The sequence below is a fragment of the Oratosquilla oratoria genome, chromosome 7, assembly GCF_046742065.1.
Source record: "Oratosquilla oratoria isolate Oo_2021 chromosome 7, ASM4674206v1, whole genome shotgun sequence".
In the NCBI taxonomy this organism is placed as follows: domain Eukaryota; kingdom Metazoa; phylum Arthropoda; class Malacostraca; order Stomatopoda; family Squillidae; genus Oratosquilla; species Oratosquilla oratoria.
The window spans coordinates 34,175,451-34,194,032 of record NC_134783.1 but is presented as its reverse complement, the minus strand read 5'-3'; the positions used below and the strand labels follow the sequence as shown (position 1 = coordinate 34,194,032).

Sequence of the window (18,582 nt, the reverse complement as noted above, 5' to 3'; positions counted from 1 at the left end):
ATTTTCACAAATTTTGGCTACCGTACTTGTAAGGGAAACCAGTCTGTAATTTGTTGGGTCTTCCTTGTTTCCTCCTTTAAATAATGGTATGATATCAACATGAGTAGTATGATGCCTTTTCATTTAGCTGGTTGTGTTTATGTAATTTGGTAAAATGGATGGGTGTGTCTGAGTGCTATTATGAAGAGCTGTGTGTGACAAAACCAACAAACCTGGAAATGAGGGCTGGAAACACATTTTGCAATCTGTTTGAAGAGGGGCTCCTGAATTTTGACAAATTGAGATGGTTCTATCACATCTAGTATCTCCTCTATTTCACCAAGAAACATGACCTGAAACAAAGATATGGATAATGTAAACAACTCAAAGCACTCTGTAACATATAACAATCATAGAAACTACAATAAGCCAGCTATACTGATTACTCACTTCTTTCTGACTGCAAGTCTTGGGCCAGAACTTGAGGAGGCCTTTGATGACAGGTTCAGTGAGTGTGGGGTCCTTTTCCAGGAACTGTACCACACAGTAGGCAAGCTGTGCATGATACAGACTCAGGCACTTCACCTTGTGCAGTGGAATCAGCACTTTTATCAGGAACTGCTTGTGTTCAGCCTTCAATGGCAACGCAAAACCATTGATTATACTGTGAAGGAAAATACAAAATAGTATTACTTACTGTAAATGTACTAGAGGTCTGACGCTACATCAGTACTAGTAGTAGCAGTAAATTTGCCCATATTATCAACTGCTGAGAACACTAAACCAGTGGAAGAAATCAAATACATTCATGGGTACTGACAGGGGTCCGTCTGTGAGGCAGCCTGATATTGGGTGCATTATTTCATCAGCTAGGTTTCATAACTTAACTTGTGTTGTTATATGCTGTGTTGTGGGATAGAAACTGAAAGAATGAGGGATAGGGAGGGTCAGGGAAAAAGAGGAAGAGAATGAGAGAGAATATGAGAGAGAGTGAGAGGGAGGGAGGGGGAGAGAGAGAGGGAGGGAGAGAGAGAGAGAGAGAGGAGAGAGAGAGAGAGAGAGAGAGGAGAGAGAGAGAGAAAGAGAGTGGGGGGGAAAGGTGGGGGAGAGAGGAGAGGAAGAGAAGAGAGGGAGGGAGCGAGGAGAACAAGAGAAGAGAGGGAGGGGGAGGGAGAGGGAGAGAGAGAGAGAGGGAGGAAAGGGAGAGGGAGAGAGAGAGGGAGGAAAGGGAGAGAAAGGGAGGGGGAAAGAAAGGGAGAGGGAAGAAAGGAAGAGGGAGAGAAAGGGAGGGGGAGAGAGAGGGAGAGAGAGAGAGGGAGAGAGAGAGAGAGAGAGAGAGAGAGAGAGAGAGAGAGAGAGAGAGAGAGAGAGAGAGAGAGAGAGAGAGAGAGAGGGAGAGAGAGGGAGAGAAGGGAGAGAAGGGAGAGAAGAGGGAGAGAAGAGGGAGAGAAGAGAGAGAGGGAAGAGGTAGGGAAAGGGAGAAGGAAAGAAAAGGAATGAGAGAAAGCAGGAGAAAGGGAGTGGGGGGAAAATGGAAAGAGGGATCAAGGGAGAAAGAAAGAAAGGGAGAGGAAGGAGTCTAGGACCAAGCAGAGAAACTGAGTGCAGTGGAAGTAGAGTCCTCTGAACATCCACATTTACAAGACAACTTCCAGATGTCCAATCCTATTAATTTAATAATAATATATAATAAAAAAATAATAAAAATAAAAATAAGCTGTAATTGGGAATGACACAGTATGCTACACTGATCTTGAACAATGAATTGTGGGCAACTTCCAGGTGTCCAATCCTATTAATTTAATAATATATAATAAAAAAAATAATAAAAAAAATAAGCTGTAATTGGGAATGACACAGTATGCTACACTGATCTTGAACAATGAATTGTGGGCCAATTTACTTCAATACTGAGCGAGAGTTTAGCTGTATGCCCGAACAATTCACAAGAAAAATAAGGAAGCCTGAACGATTCACAAGGAAGATGAAAAAGAGGAAGATGAAAGAAAAGAAAAAAGTAAAAGAAAACAAAATCTTAGCTGCACAATAGAAAAATAAGAAAATAAAATACATCACACAATTATAAAATTCGTAACAAATTACGGACATCAAATTTTAGACTAGTCGTTAGTTAATATTATGCACAGCACACAGATTTGAAAACCAACATAATACAGATCATGCTGTGTGTGTGTTTGTGTGTGTATATATATATATATATATATATATATATATATATATATATATATATATATATATATATATATACACATTCATACATATACCAAGGGATTTTTCCCCTTTACAAGGGAGGTAGCCAAAAAAATAAAGGCATAAAAATCATTCCCACCCATTCCATCCCCAATACACTCCGCTCCCCTCCACCCTCTACCCTCCCTCTTATCTTGGCACCTCCTGGATGACAGGTCATCCCTGTATCTTGTCCACTGTCCCCTGGGTCAGAAACAGTGTCGCAAGACACAGCACATCCACAGCAAGGCCCCTTCATAAAATCAGCGACCCCCCCCCTCTCCGTCTCCTCAAGCAGAAAAGGAGAAGACGGGGAGAAATCCCTTTGGGCTGCGTCAAATTTTTCTCACACATACTACCTCACCCTCCATCCCCCATCCATTCCACCTCATTTATCACAACATCATCCATATACAACCATTTTCCATTCACCCCTGTCTTCTGTCCTTTCCCATCCTTCCTCAACAGACATTCCCCTCTTCCCCAAAGCCCCTTTCACCCCATCCATCCATCCATCCATCCATAAAACAAAGGCATAAAATCCACTCCCACCCATTCCATTCCCACATACTCCACTCCCCTTTACCCCCTCCCTCCCTTTAATCTTGGCTCCTCCTGGATGATGGGTCATCCCCGTGTCTCACCCACTGCCCTGGGTCAGAAGCAATACACAGCATATCCACAGCAAGGTCACTTCATTTAATCAGTGACCCTTCATCTCCGTCCCCTCATGTAGAGAAAGAGAAGATGGGGAGAAATCCCTTTGGGCTGCATCAAAATATCATTCACCCATACTCCCTCATCCCTCACCCCCCATCCACCATCCACTCCCTTCCATACAGCACACAATCATCTATATACAACCATTCTCCATTCACCCTTATCTTCTGTCTTCTCCCATCCTTCCTCAACAGACATTCCTGTCTTTCCCAATGCCCCTTTTACCCCATCCATCCATCTCATCCTTGGTTGACCCTCATGTTTACTCCTTCCACCTCTCCCTTCCACACCTCTTTTAGTAATCTTTCTTCACTCATTCTTTCCATGTGTCCAAACCATCCTAATACTCTTTCATCAACCCTATCTCCCAACTCCCTTTCCACCCCTACTCTCCTCCTCACCTCCTCGTTTCTCAGTCTATCTAGCCTAGTAACCCCTATCATACTTCTCAGGCACCTCATCTCAAACACATTCAAACTCCTCCTTTCTTCCTTGTTTATATTCCATGTTTCTGCCTTATACAGTGCTGTCCCCACAATCACTCCTTCATACAATCTCCGCTTGGCATCCATTCCCAAATGTCTATTTCCCATTACACATTTTAATCCCCCACGGCATTTACTCGTTTCTCTCAATCTGCATTCTACCTCCACCTTCACTCCTCCCTTTACCACAACATTCACACCCAAGATCAAAAACTATCCACTTCCTCCAGTCTCTCTCCATTAATACTCGCTTCCAGTCTGCTACCACTTTCTCCCCTTGTACATCTCATCACCTTACTTTTCCCCATATTTATCTTCAATTTCCTTCTTTCACACACTTTCCCAAACCCTGTCACTAACTTTCTCAATCCCTCTGATCCTGCCACAAGTGCAGTGCCGTCAGCAAACTACAACTGGCTTATTTCCCACTTTTCTCCATTTTCTTTAACCATCTCCAATCCCTGACCCACCACCCTTGCATTTACCTTTCGCACCACCCCATCCATGTATGAATTGAACAGCCATGGCAACATAACACATCCCTGATGAAGTTCCACCTTGCCTCAAACGACTCAATCTCTCCATTTCTATTCCTAACTCAGCCTCTACTACTCTTGTAAAAACTCTTGACTGCTTTTAACAGCTTTCCTCCTCTCCTATATATCTGCAATATCTCACAGTGCCTTCCTGTCTACCCTGTCATAAGCCTTTTCCAAATCCATAAAGGCCCAAAAACATCCTTATCTTTTCCTAAAGCTTTCTCACATATTTGTCTTACCACAAAAATCTGATCAATGCAACCCCTGCCTGCCCTAAACCCACACTGTTCCTCACCATTTACTCCTGTTCCTCTCCTAATCCTCTCAATCAAAACCCTCCCATGAGCCTTCCCAACTACACTTAACAAACTGATCCCTCTGAAACTACTAATTAACACTTGTCCCCTTTTCCCTTGTAAAGTGGACTATACAGGCACTCCTCCAGTCCTCTGGCACTCTATCCTCTTTTAGACAAACATTAAACAACCTCATCAGCTAGTCCACCATCACTATTCCTCACTCATCACTGTCATTTTTTTTTAGTGCTTGCCACTGCAACTACCTTTCCCTCCCTATCCTCCTTCACTTTTAGCATCTCCCTAAAATATACAGCCCATCATCCTCTTAATGCTGTCTCTTCCATTATCATCTCTCCATCTGCCTCTTTTATCTTTTCTCTACCTGATTCGCCTCCTCTTCCTCTCTTAACCTCTTCAATATGATGCCTAGATAGGTGTCATGAGGCACAAGTTTTACCTAGTTGTATTATACGGGAAGGGAGCTATGCTCATGGTGACCTGTCTTTGTATCTTTCAGCATCAAGTTTTTTCTTAAAATCTTGAATAGTGTTTGCACTCACTGTTTCTTTATCTAAATTATTTCAGGTATCCAGTACTCTATGTGGGAAGCTATTTTTTTTTTTTTTTTTTTTTCATTCAGATCTCTTCTATAGTTATCCTTTTTGAGTTTCTTTTTGTGTCCTCTTGTTTTTCCATTCTGCTTGAGTCAGTGTCTTGATTATATCTATTCTGTAGTTGTAGCCGAGTGACCCCCATATTCTGTGAACTGGCCTGATCCTATTTTCTGTGATTATTAATATTCAGAGTGAAACAGAACAAGTAATACAGCTGAAACTTTATATTTTATAATGCAAGTATTGTGATGTATCATCATACATCAGGCAGGTGATGCTGCCCGCGAAAACTTGACTCATATTAAAGAGGTCAATTTCCTTCCAAAACATCTTTTTATTACTTTCAAAATTTTCTGTCATACTCTTACCCCATTTCACATCTGCCCTCCTCTTTGCCTCCTTTATCTTATGCTTCATCTCTCTTCTCTTTGTACCTCTCATATGATTTTCTCATCCTATTTTGTAACCAATTCGTGAATCCTTGTTTCTTCTCTTCTACAAACTTCTTTGCTTCATCCCACCACTCTACCTTTCCTTTTATTTCCTCCCATCCTCCTTGTTCCACACACTATCTTTGCACACCTTGTGACTCCCTCCTTGAACCATCCACATTCCTCTTCCACTCCTAGTTATATTCTATCCTTCACTCCCTCCCACTCTTCTCTCAGCTTCTTCTTGTACTCCTTTTCTTTCTCATTTAAGCAGTTTACCCTAAGCAACTCCCTACCTTCTGTTCTTTTCCTTTCTCCATCTATCCTCCACTCTCAACTTACCTCCCACCAAAAAATTATCTGATATTCCCCCATTCTCTCCCCTTAGAACATGTACATCCTTAACTCTTCCTACTCCTCTCATGGTTACCACTAGATAGTCCATTAAAGCCCTATCTACCATCCTTCCATCCACTACCCTCTCCCATGTGTATTTATACTTGACTTTCTTCCTAAACACTGTATTTGCTATCATCAACTCTCTTGGCACATCACCATCATCCATCCACCACAATTTTTTCCTGAAACCCCATACTTCCTAACCACTCCATCTATTGGTTCATCTCCTACCCTAGCATTGAGATTTCCCAATATCACTACACTGACATTTCTCCCTAAACCCTCTATGCATTCATTTAAATTTATTCAAAAAGCCTCCTTTTCCTCTATACTCTTCTAACTACCAGGCCCATATGCACTTACAAAGGCCCAATTTCCCTTCCCAGTTTCACCTTCATCCACATTAACCTTGAAAACTCCTTCCATTTCACCACACTCTTATCCATTTCTTCACTAACTAGTATAGCCACCCCTTCTCTCCCTCATTCTCTCTTCACTCCTGACACCCAATTACACTTCCAAACTCAAACTCGCCCCTCCCTTTCAACTTAGTTTCACTCAATGCCAACACATCCATCTTTCTTTCACAAACATACTGCCTATCTCTTCCCTTTTACTTTCATCTGCACCACATCCATGCACATTAAAAGACCCAAACCTTAGGGTTCTAGTAGGAAAACTAACTCCCAGACCTTCTTATGCCTTTGCTTTGTTTAGGAATGTCCCCTTTGGGGCTACTGAGAGTAGGATGTCCAGCCCTGTCCCCATCCCATTTATGTCACCTTTTATGACTCTTATGAAAACACTTGGTGACAGTATTCTTTCTCCGCCACCACAGGGTTATTCTATTTGATTAAATTATAAAAAATCTGCCACTTTATTACTTTCTGCTATGTATCATTGTATACAAGGCAGGTTTCCCAACCTCTGCAATGAGGTAAAGATTCCCTCCCCCCAATCCACCACTGATAGATCATCCATACATAACCATTCTCCATTCACCCCATCTTCTGTCTTCTCTCTTCCTCAACAGGCATCTACCTTTTCCCTCTTTTACCCCATCCATCTTTCTTATCCTTGGTCTCCCCCTCATGTTCATGTTTCTCATCCAGGAGGTGCCAAGATAAGAGGGAGGGAGGAGGGTGGAGGGGAGTGGAATATATAGGAAATGGAGAGGGTGGGAGTGGTTTCTATGCCTTTTTCTTTTTGGCTACCCCCCATGTAAGGGGAAAAAGCCTTTGGTATATGTATATATCTTTCTTATCCTTGGTCTCCCCCTCATGTTCACTCCACCTACCTCTGCCTTCCGCACTTCTTTTATTTACCTTTCCTCACTCATTCTTTCCATGTGTCCAAACCATCTCAATACTCTTTCATCAACCCTATCTCTCCCAACTTCTTTTCCACCCCTGCTCTCATCCTCCCCTCATTTCTCACTCTATCCAGCCTATGTAACCCCTACCTTACTTCTCAAGACATTTCATCTCAAACACATTTAAACTCTTCTCTTATGTTTCATGTTTCTGCCCCAAACTGTATCCATGGTATTCATACCTTCCTAAAATTTCCAGCAGCTCCCCTACGCCATTGAAATGTTCGGTTTCGTATACAAATCTGTAAAAATAAAACCACATGTATTCTATAATCACTATAAATATAAAAATTATTCCAAATATACTATATTTTTCAAGTGAATGGTTAATTCTTGATGACCCACTCACCTAAGAAATATGTTGTTAATCTGTTTTCTAATGAAGGCTCTGAGCCCAAGGAATTTGCCGTATATCCTGTGTAGGACTGTCTTGAGGAAGTCCCTTTCCCGAGGGTCCTCACTATCAAATAACTCTAACAGCTGTCAAATTAAATGGACAAGATGTTAATTATCTTACAACATGTACTGGTGCAGGGGTACTTCATCTCAACTTTACATTTTGCTGGTAGCATGTATGGTACTCCACAGTGGTGGAATCAATGATTATTAAATGAAAGCCAAACTTGGCTAGTTGATGATGTACTCCTGTACCAGATCTGCTAGTCTATATCAAAACATTTTATTTATCCATCAATTCTACAACAGGACAAATTAAAAGGGAAAACATTAACATGACACCATTTTCAACTAGGATATGACTGATGGCAAGTGTCAAATGCAAGAACTGCAAAGGTACAAAAAACTTAAAGGCAAAAAAAGGTAGAACAAATGAGCAATCGACCTTGAAAGTCCCGCCAGGCACACAGGGAAGCTGATGCAGGAATCCTTGGTAAAACAGTCTACAGGGCAACATAGCAATATACTCACTCTAGTTTCAACTGAAGGAGAGGCTGGGCTCTTTGATTTTGGTCCAATGTCCACAACTAACAACCCCCATCAAGCTGACAACCTACAGCTACTAACTACAACCACTAAGCACTTGCAGTTATTTCTTAAACAAGCAAGAGAAAAGAGAGAGAAAGAAAGCAAATAAATTGCAAAAAAAAATGAAAAATAAAATAAAAGTGCTAAAGCTCCATCTTCAGAACCTACTGAATCCTTACCCACCCGACTCCTAAGGAGCTCTCCCTAACTATATTGCCCTGCCCTGCTTTACCCCTTGCCTATACCCTAATTACTATTCTACCTGCTCTGTCTTCCAGTACCTACTCTGCCCTTGTGCTGACTACTAAAACAGAATATCTGTCATACAAACCATCTGCAACAAAGGCAAAGGAAAATATAAATAGCCGAACTAGCTTCATGTCATGCAATATTGCTAATAACCCCCCAAATGATGAATTTTCACCTCTTTATATACTAGACTAAAATACAATAAAAATAATATAATCATGAAACAAATCATGGGGTACTCACTTGTAAAACGAACTTTTGGTCTATGACCTTCTTGCCAATGGCAGGCTGGAAATCTGGACTCTCAAGGAAGCGCAGGAAGAACTCATAGACCAACTGCAAGTGAGGCCACGATGCCTCCAGGGTTGGGTCATCCTCCTCAGGGTCAAAATCTGGGTTGTCTGAAGGCGGCAGTGTTCGAAAAAGATTGCACGCAATCTGGATTGATTAAAACCAACAATTAATATTCAAACATCATAAAATAATAAATGAACATAAATTTTGTTTACTTTAGTTACCTGCTTTGTGTGTAGTTTTTTCTGCATCAGACCTGATTATGGACTAAAAGTCTGTTGACATATTTTGTCAATATAATCTATTGTAAACCAATATAAATAAAAAAAAATCTTTTCAACATTGGTAGATTTCTCCACCAGGAAGTATCAAAAATAGGTACAGTATTTGTTTGTGGTGGTACAGTGATTCCATCTTCAAATACCATTAGTATCTCCACTTCCATCAAACCAGTAACTGACCCAGTAGTGAGAAAAGTGAGGAGAGAGAGAAGCTTTTTAGAATTATTTCAATAAGTGTGGAGTTTTAGGAGAAATGTGAATGTAGTGGTGATGAGGGATCTTAATCCTAGAGTATAAGATGAGCCAGTTGATCGATTAGTAGGATGGTATGGGGTGGCAGGAGCTATAACAGAGAGATACTAGAGATGTGCACTGAAAGGGAAATGATGACATGAAAGAAAGATAAACATGAGTAAATTTGGATCAGAGTGTTGGTGAAATGTAAAGAGGACATTAATTATGTAGTGGTGTCCAAAATAAAGACTGCAAGAATTCTGAAGTAAATATGGGAGGAAGGGGCAATTGTTTGTCTGATCATTATCTAGTGCAAGTGAAATTTTGAGTGAAGGTTTGTGGAAAAAGGAGGAGACACATAGTTGCAGCCAAAGCAATCATCTTAGCTCCATGTCCTTGGACTGGTGGACCAGGTAACAGTCAATGCTAGGAATCAAAGAGAAGTGTGGGATTCAAACCCACATCTAAGTAAATGTGAGACCTGGATGCCTCCAATTACACCACCAGCATGGTGATATATATACAGTACTACCTCTCATTAACAGACTAAAAGGAGGGTAATGGTGTCCGTTGATGTGAATAATCCATTGATTTGGAGTGGTTTTTGGGTGGCATAGTGATTGCACGCACTAAACAACAGCACCAAAAACACAGTGAAAACACCGCAAACACAGCTAATTAACCTCTGTTAATGAGAGGTTTCACTGTATATAAAAGTGAACCTAAACTATTCTACAGGTTTGTTAATGGTAAACTGAGATGCAGAGAAGGAATCTCTAAGTTGACAGTTATGGAAAGGTTTAAGATCAAGTACCACCAAAATTTTCCGATCAATTTTTACAAAAGAAAATCAATCAATCAGTCTGATGTTCCAGGTTTTTCTTAACATGAAAGACCCACAGCTCCTGGATAACTGGCAACAATCATCAAATTGGTCCATAAGCTATTCAAGGAATAGTGTTATTGTCTGTGTATAGTTAGGGTAACCCCACATACTTAATTAAAAACTCCACTTCCACCAGCCTCTCAACCTTCAAACCTGCCTCCAACCAAGCCCCCACAATTACCCTTTGTACATCTTGTCACCTCATTTTTGTCCACATATACTTTCAGGTTTCTCTTCTCACACACCCTCTCATATTGGCACCAACTACTTCAGTCTATTTTCTAACCAAGTTACAAGTGCAATGTCATCATCTACAAACAACAAGTATGAGCACTTTTATTCCGTGGCATACATGGTCTGTAGGTGTTGCATTTGTGCAGCCTGTAATTGTCTTTAAGGTTTTGTTTTGTATAGTCTGTAGGGTGGTGTGGTGTGTCTTAGTGAGATTAGGGGCCCAAGCAGGGCTACATAATTCATTAGTGACCATATATATTGTTTGTACAATGTTGTGATGGTTTCTCTGTTTTGTCCAAATGTTGTTCCTGCAATTGATTTAAGTACATTACATTTAGGTGTGCATTTTGTCTTTATGTTTGTGATGTGTTCTTCAAATGACATGAATGTGTCATACGTCATGCCAAGAATCTTAGGTGTATGTGTGTGTGGTACAAGAGTGTTTTTGATACAGAGCCATAGTTACATAGAATGTATTTGTGTTATACTGCCCAATTGGTGATATATATATGACTGTAGAATTGGTTGGGGCTATTTTGAGTTTGTGGTGAACCGGGTGTTGAGTGTGTAAAGGATTGGTTATAGTATTTCTATGGCTTTGTCTGCACTGCAGTGTGTGCATGCAATTGTTATGTCATCTGCATAAGAAAAAATTTATATTTCTAAGGTGTGGGGTGTGGGTATATCATGCATGTATTGATTAAAGAGTGTGGGGATAGAACTGAGTCCTGTGGTACTCCATTCCTAAAGTTTCTGGTGTGCAATGATTGGCCATTATATGAGACAGACATTTCTAACAGCCAGATAATGTGCTAGCAATCTTTTGATATTTGTGTGCATGTCTGTATTGTACATATATATATAATGTATATATATATATATATATATATATATAATGTATATATATATATATATATATATATATATTTTTTTTTTTTTTTTTTTTTTTTTTTTTTTTTTTTTGTGATGGTGTCTACATCATCGAACTACCCCTCAACCCCAAGAGTTGGGGGACCAAACCACCTCAATAAATCCTTACCACCTGCTCTTACACAGGTAGCACTGATCCCTGGGAGCACCTTCAGTTACCCAGTTTAATACCAGAATTCACTGTTGATAACCAACACATCTATTCCCAAGTACGGTATCACAAACACTGAAGTGGAGTCATTGTGGTAGTAAATGAAAAATTTCTGAAAAGATAGAAATAATAGAGGATGCTTCTTATATATTAATTCTAACAAAAATCAATCTGGTCTCTCTTCCAGAAGATGTGCAGCCTTCCTAAACAAATAGCATCTACAGCCATACCCCTTACAGTGCATAAATCATCAGCTCTCATTTACCCCAGGAATGCCAAGACAGCCCATCACAACCTCAATGCACTCAAAAACTATCTTTGCTTTCATACCCCCTACCACCATGACTTTCCCTTCCATTTCAAGACTCAATAACTTTCCACATTTAAACAACTACACAATTAGGTAAATGCAAGAATATAAACTATTTTTACACCAAGGCTTCTTCCCCTTATAAGGGAGGTTACCAGCCAAGGCCCCCCACCAATCCCACTCCTATTCATCACCCATTTAAGATAGATGGGAGCAAACACACACAGAGATAATTAAACACACATTCAATGACAGACCAAATAACTAAACTGAAATAAATACCCATTGATATAACTCCAGAAAAAAAATAAAATAAATAAATAAAATAAACAAAATAAAGCACACAAGAATCACATTAGGCTCTCTCTGAATAGACCATCCCACACTAATGCAGTACTAACAAAGAACTGGCCTTGCAACCCTGACACCATATACACAAATGTGCACATCACAAAGAACATCCAAAACATATTATCATACACTATTTTATATTCACACAATAGACAGCAATACAAAAAAAAATTCTGAGAAATATGCAGACCAACCCTGGATGCTGTAAAATCAACAGGGAGTGTCTCACAAGAGATCCACTGCAATAAATTGGATGATAGATTGAAAGGTGTTTATAGTGCCTCCACAAGTTAGCTAGTACAAGTGAAGTGCTGCAAAAAAGCTTAACTAAAGAGATTTAGCCTTACCATTCGAATTATCTCTGGGTAAACCGTCTCAGTAAGGACCCCTCGGCCAGCAGTAATGTAGTCGACAAGCTCATTTAGTGTTGCTCGTTTCATCTCCTTGCCCTTCAGGTCGGCCACAGGGTCCAGAAAGTCGAAGCCCACACAACACTGCCGCAGTTTGCGCAGGAACAACTCTTCCTGCTCTGAACCCGGCACATCTGAAAAGAGTAATTTAGTGTCAAGTCTTTTTTTGTGCATTTTCAAAATTATCTCTAAAAATAAAAATAAGAAGCATTGGTATTGCATTACATACACACACACACACTATGGACACCCAATACTAAAACGAATATAAAGAAATTAGAAAGAATACAAAGAGCAACCACAAAGATGGCACCAACACTCTCCAAATTGACATATGAACAAAGATTGTCCAAACTGGAACTACCAACCATGGAACAAAGAAGAGAAAGAGAAGATCTACTGACCATTTACAGAATTATGAAAGAGATGGAAGTCCTAGATAGAAATGATTTATTAAAGTGGGACAAGAGAAAAACATGAGGACATGAAAAGAAACTAAAAAAGGATAAATATAGAAGAGATATGAAAAAGAATAGCTTCCCACACAGAGTGATATCTGGAATAAGTTGGATGAGACAACAGTGTGTGCAAATACTACACAAGAATTTAAGAGCAAACTTGATACTGAAAGCTACAAAGATGGGTCACTACAAGCATAGTTCCCTTCCCATACAACTAGGTAAATACATTATACACGGCTAATAGACACAATATAAGAAAGGGATGGATGGGCGGTTTGTGCTTTTCTAGATTTACAAAAGGCATTTGATAAAGTACCACACAAAAAACTAATAAGAAAACTTGAAACAACAGGAGGTGTACAAGGAAAGTTAATGAAATGGATGGAAGATTTCTTGAATGGGAGAAAAATGAGGGTGGTAGTTAGAGACAAAAACTTGACCTGGGAAGAAATGATAAGTGGAGTCCCACAAGGTTCAGTACTAGCTCTGATAATGTTTGCTACATATATAAATGACATGGATGAAGGTGTTGAATGTTATATGAACTTCTTTGCAGATGACGCAAAACTACTAAAGAAAATAAGTACAGAGAAAGACTGTGAATCACTTCAGAGAGATCTGGACAAAGTCTGGAAATGGAGCCAAAAGTGGGAAGTGAACTTCAACATCAAGAAATGCAGTATAATGGAGTTTGGAAAAAGTAAGAATAGAATATCAGGGCAATATAAGGTTGGTACAAAAGAAGTAAAAAAAGTTAGCTTGGAAAAGGACCTAGGAGTAATTATTAGCAAAGACATGTCACCAGACAAGCATATAAACAAAATAGTCAGAGAAACCTACAATTTACTAAGAACAATAAAGGTGGCCTTTAACTACATGAGTGAAGAAATGGTAAAGAAAATATTAGTCACACTGATAAGACCAAGATTGGAGTACACTGCAACACTATGGACACCCAATACAAAAAAGAAGATAAAGAAATTAGAAAGAATACAAAGAGCAAAGAAGGAGTTTGAATGTGTTTGAGATGAGGTGTCTGAGAAGTATGGTGGGGGTTACTAGGCTAGATAGAGTGAGAAATGAGGAGGTGAGGAGGAGAACAGGGGTGAAAAAGGAGCTGGGAGATAGGGTTGATGAAAGAATATTGGGATGGTTTGGACACATGGAAAGAATGAGTGAAGAAAGACTAGTAAAAGAGGTATGGAAGGCAGATGTGGAGGGAGTGAACATGAGGGGACGTCCTAGGATGAGGTGGATGGATGGGGTGAAGGGGGCTTTGGGGAAGAGGGGAATGTCTGTTGAGGAAGGAAGGGAGAGGACGGAAGACAGAGGTGAGTGGAGAATGGTTGTATATGGATGATGTTGTGATTGCATGAGGAGGAATGGTGGGGGTGAGGTAGTATGTGTAAGCAAATTTTGACGCAGCCCGAAGGGATTTCTCCCCGTCCTCTCCTTATATGCAAGGGGGGACGGAGAGGGGGTTCGCCGATTAAATGAAGCGGCCTTGCTGTGGATGTGCTGTATCTTGCGACACTGCTTCTGACCCAGGGCGGTGGGCAAGGTGCAGGGATGTCCCGTCATCCAGGAGGTGCTCAGATGAGAGGGAGGGGTGTGGAGTGTATTTAGGGATGAAATGGGTGGGAGTGTTTTTATGCCTTTCCCTTTTTGGCTACCTCCCTTGAAAGGGGGAAAAAGCCTTGGTATATGTATGTATGTATGTACAAAGAGCAACGACAAAGATGGCACCAACACTTTCAAAATTGACATATGAACAAAGATTGTCTAAACTGGAACTAACACTCCTGGAACAAAGGAAAGAGGAGTTCTACTGGCCATTTACAGAATCATGAAAGGTATGGAAGTCCTTGATAGAGAAGATTTATTAAAGTGGGACAGAAGAAAAACAAGACACCAAAAAAATCAAAAAGGATAGTTATAGATGAGATCTGAAAAAGAATAATTTTCCACACAGAGTGATAGATGTCTGGAACAAATTGGACAAAAAAAAAATAGTATGTGCAAAAACCATACAAGATTTTAAGAACAAACTAGATGCTGAGAGATACAAAGACGGGTGACAACAAGCATATCTCCTTTCCCATATAATACAACTAGATAAATACATATAAATACCTTTCATATATGAAAGTCATTGGCATAATGATAATCATATAAAATCAAACAAGTTTGAGAAATAAGTTCTCCAGCATCATAATAACATTCCAGTGCTATTCATTTTTCTGTCATAATATCAATATAATTCAAAATTAAATTGTAACACTCACATAACAATAACTCAAACTATGGTTAACATGTACTCAAACAGATAATACATGGTCCCAAATAAGACTGGAAATACTGTATATTGCATTCATCCTAATTCCCAACATGTCCATTGATTTTGTCCTGTCCAATGATACACAGGTTCAATCTTTAGAGGGATCAACCATCACTAAACAAACCATATATTTTTGCCTATTCACTCAGGTTTCTCTACTGAAAACTAGGCCCCTCAAGGTATTTAGCAACAATCAATCCCTACCTCATTACACAATCTGACTTTCTTTATATAAAATTGTAAAACAATTTGCAATGATCAATTATATGATCTTGGTTGTGTGCAATTTTATTGTTGTTCTGTGGTAGCCTTTTTGTTACCATAACAGTTGCTTTCTCTAGGAAAATAGCATACATGAGCCTGCACTACTGAGGGCACTATAATGTATTTGCCTAATTGTAATACACTAAATGAGATAAATTTGTTGTGTCATGTATCTTTTTTCTTCAACTATAATACCTACTTCTGAATTCACTAAGGCCTTCTCTTGGGTAACTCCAGCAGCTAATCCATAATTGTAATACACTAAATGAGATAAATTTGTTGTCATGTATCTTTTTTCTTCAACTATAATACCTACTTCTGAATTCACTTAAGGCCTTCTCTTGGGTAACTCCAGCAGCTAATCCATTTTGACTGATGTATCCATATAGAAAACTGTGTTGCTTTTTTACATCCTTTGGATACGACCTTGTGGTATTCTTAGTCAATTTAATCTATTCCATTTAACTGTGTGTGCGCGAGCATGCGTGCGTGCGTGTGTGTGTGTTTACCTAGTTGTATCTTACGGGAAGGGGAGATATACTCATGTGTCCCGTCTTTGTATCTTGCAGTGTCTAGTTTGCTCTTAAATTCGTGTATAGTTTTTGCACACACTATTGTTTCGTCCAGTTTGTTCCAGACATCCACCATTCTGTATGTGTGTGTGTGTGTGTGTGTGTGTGTGTGTGTGTGTGTGTGTGTGTGTGTGTGTGTGTGTGTGTGCGCGCGCGCGAGCGCGTGTATCTGCATTCGACAAATGGAAGACAACACTTCTCATGAACCTTGCAAGGTGAAGAGTTCACTAAAAGTGGGTCGCTTCTGCTCATGTGCATGCAAGCAGCCTTCAAACAAAAGAAATGGCAAATGTTTATTGTTCTTGGCCTTCGCCAGTTGGAAAGCCAGTGAAGTGGTCTGGAATTCGTGTGGGAGCAAAATTTCTGTTTAAACTTCTACCGATATATTTACCTAATTGCAATATACAGGGAAAGAGCTACACATGTGGACTTCCTTTTCTCTCTCTAAAACTACTATACATAGTTTTGAATATGCTTATGTTCTAAGCCTGGACTATAATCTATACTATAACAGGCGTTGATAGAAGTGAATTCTGCTACATGTTTTCAACATCCACCGATCAAAATAAGGTCAAAACGAAGGAAAATTGTTCATTGATTAGTGATTCACATGAATATTTGTTGACGTGTAGAGCATTTTTTTTCTTCGGGTGCTAACGAAATAACATGTCCAATGCAAATACTATGTTAAAGTTAAGGAAACATCACGACTAGTGATGCAAAATATGGCGGTGTCACCGCGCACCCGTCATGTATGTTTACATCGGTAATTCGGCAGAATATGCCCAAAAAACTGATAACAGACAGATGCCACGCGATGGGTTTCCGTACACTAAGTACTGCCGTGAACACAGACCACTGATTGCTAGTATTATAATTATATTTGAGCTTTCTATTACATCTATTCGAATGCTATATACTTTGTTCAGCTGCACCACACATACACAACACACACACACAACACACTAGTCACACTAATATGGCCTACACTGAAGTATGATGTGATACTATGATCATCCAGTACCTAAAAATAATATAAACAAAAATGAAAGAATTCAGAGAGCAACTACGAAGATGGCCCCAACACTAAAACTGTCATACGAGGAGAGATTGTCAAAACTGAAATTACCGACTCTGGAACAAAGAAGAGAAAGAGGGGACTTGCTAACCATCTACAGAATCATGAAAGGCGTGGAAGTCATTGATAGAGAAGACTTACTAAATTGGGATAAGAGAAATTCAAGGGGAAATGAAAAGAAACTAAAAAAGGGCAGTTATAAAAGAGTAAAAAAAAATCCAGAGTGGATGTCTGGAACAAATTGGATAAAATGATAGTGTGTGCAAAAACTATACACAAATTTAAGAGCAAACTAGACACTGAGAGATACAAGACGGGACACCACGAGCGTAGCTTCCCTTCCCGTAAGATACTAGGTAAATGCACATACACACAAACACACACGTGTACAGTAGTTTTCAACTTCTTTACAATTTAATCTTTTCTATTCTCTCTTATGTTTTGTACGATGTACTCAGTATGTCACCTTACAATGACAAACCTTCTTTATGAACATAAATGTCGCATTCATTGTCCTTCCTCATCCTACTTACAGTCAATACAAGCAAATGTGACGACCAACGCACATTCACATTCATGGACGCCTTCGCAAGGAGCTTGGTGTTTTCGTGCATGATTGCACGTAACGAATACTGAGGAGGATATCCAGCCTAGAGCTGATTGACACCTTGCTCCCGATGGACTGACTCAAGTATATCATTAACTACAAGAGCTATGCTGACCAGGAGTTGTTGTCATGTGCTGTAGTTCACCAGCGCTTTTATCCCGACGGACAATTTCGCACGATGCCGGCCGAGATGAAAACCTTCCAAGGTCATCCACATCAAAGAGATCTTTCAAGAAAGATGGGATGACGATGAACTCGCATACAATAAAGGTTCCAGTGTCCATTCACTGACACACTCCTTGACGCCAAACGGGGTAATCCCTCTTAGATTTATAGAACATAGTCATAATGATAGCATGAGCTATAGGACACCCAGGGTGTAGTTATACCTCTCAACTAGCCATCAACATACACTCAGTGTTATCATGGGCGTTCCTGTTGGACGAGACGGAGAAGTCTGCAGGAAAGGCATGGCCGACGGTTGGCGCAGTCGTGCGAGCGCCTCAGGGAAGACGGTGGTGGAATTAGGCTGTCTGCCTACCTTTCTGGCCGACCCAGCGCCGCCCCGTCGCCTCCATATTCGGCATCACCTCCTCACACCTCCACCCAACAACTCCCAGCCCTTCCCACTACCTCCAGATCCTTACCTGCACCCATCCCTCCACCTACCACTTGAGGTCTCAACTTCACCGTAATGCTTGCCTGATTTTATTTGATTTATACATCTATTCATTCGTTCATTTGTTTGTTTAGTCATTCACGGGCGTTGTTATCAAAAGAAATATACATGTTCTACTATTTGCATATATTCTAAGGTACATATGAAATGTAGTTACATTTATAATATGAAGAGAAACGTG

General features: G+C 40.0%; 1 protein-coding gene across 1 annotated transcript in view; it reads right to left on the bottom strand.

Annotated features, from left to right (window-relative positions):
• The window catches only part of wdb (serine/threonine-protein phosphatase regulatory subunit widerborst), a 67,127-nt gene that overhangs the window by 13,057 nt on the left and 35,488 nt on the right, over window positions 1–18,582 (bottom strand). Inside the window, exons 2-7 of the mRNA XM_076187930.1 lie at window positions 12,340–12,536; window positions 8,565–8,759; window positions 7,438–7,568; window positions 7,271–7,330; window positions 430–643; window positions 213–332 (exon numbers count right to left, since the gene is read on the bottom strand). Of these exons, the coding sequence (XP_076044045.1) occupies window positions 213–332; window positions 430–643; window positions 7,271–7,330; window positions 7,438–7,568; window positions 8,565–8,759; window positions 12,340–12,536 (917 nt within the window). The remainder of the gene's footprint in view (window positions 1–212; window positions 333–429; window positions 644–7,270; window positions 7,331–7,437; window positions 7,569–8,564; window positions 8,760–12,339; window positions 12,537–18,582) is intronic.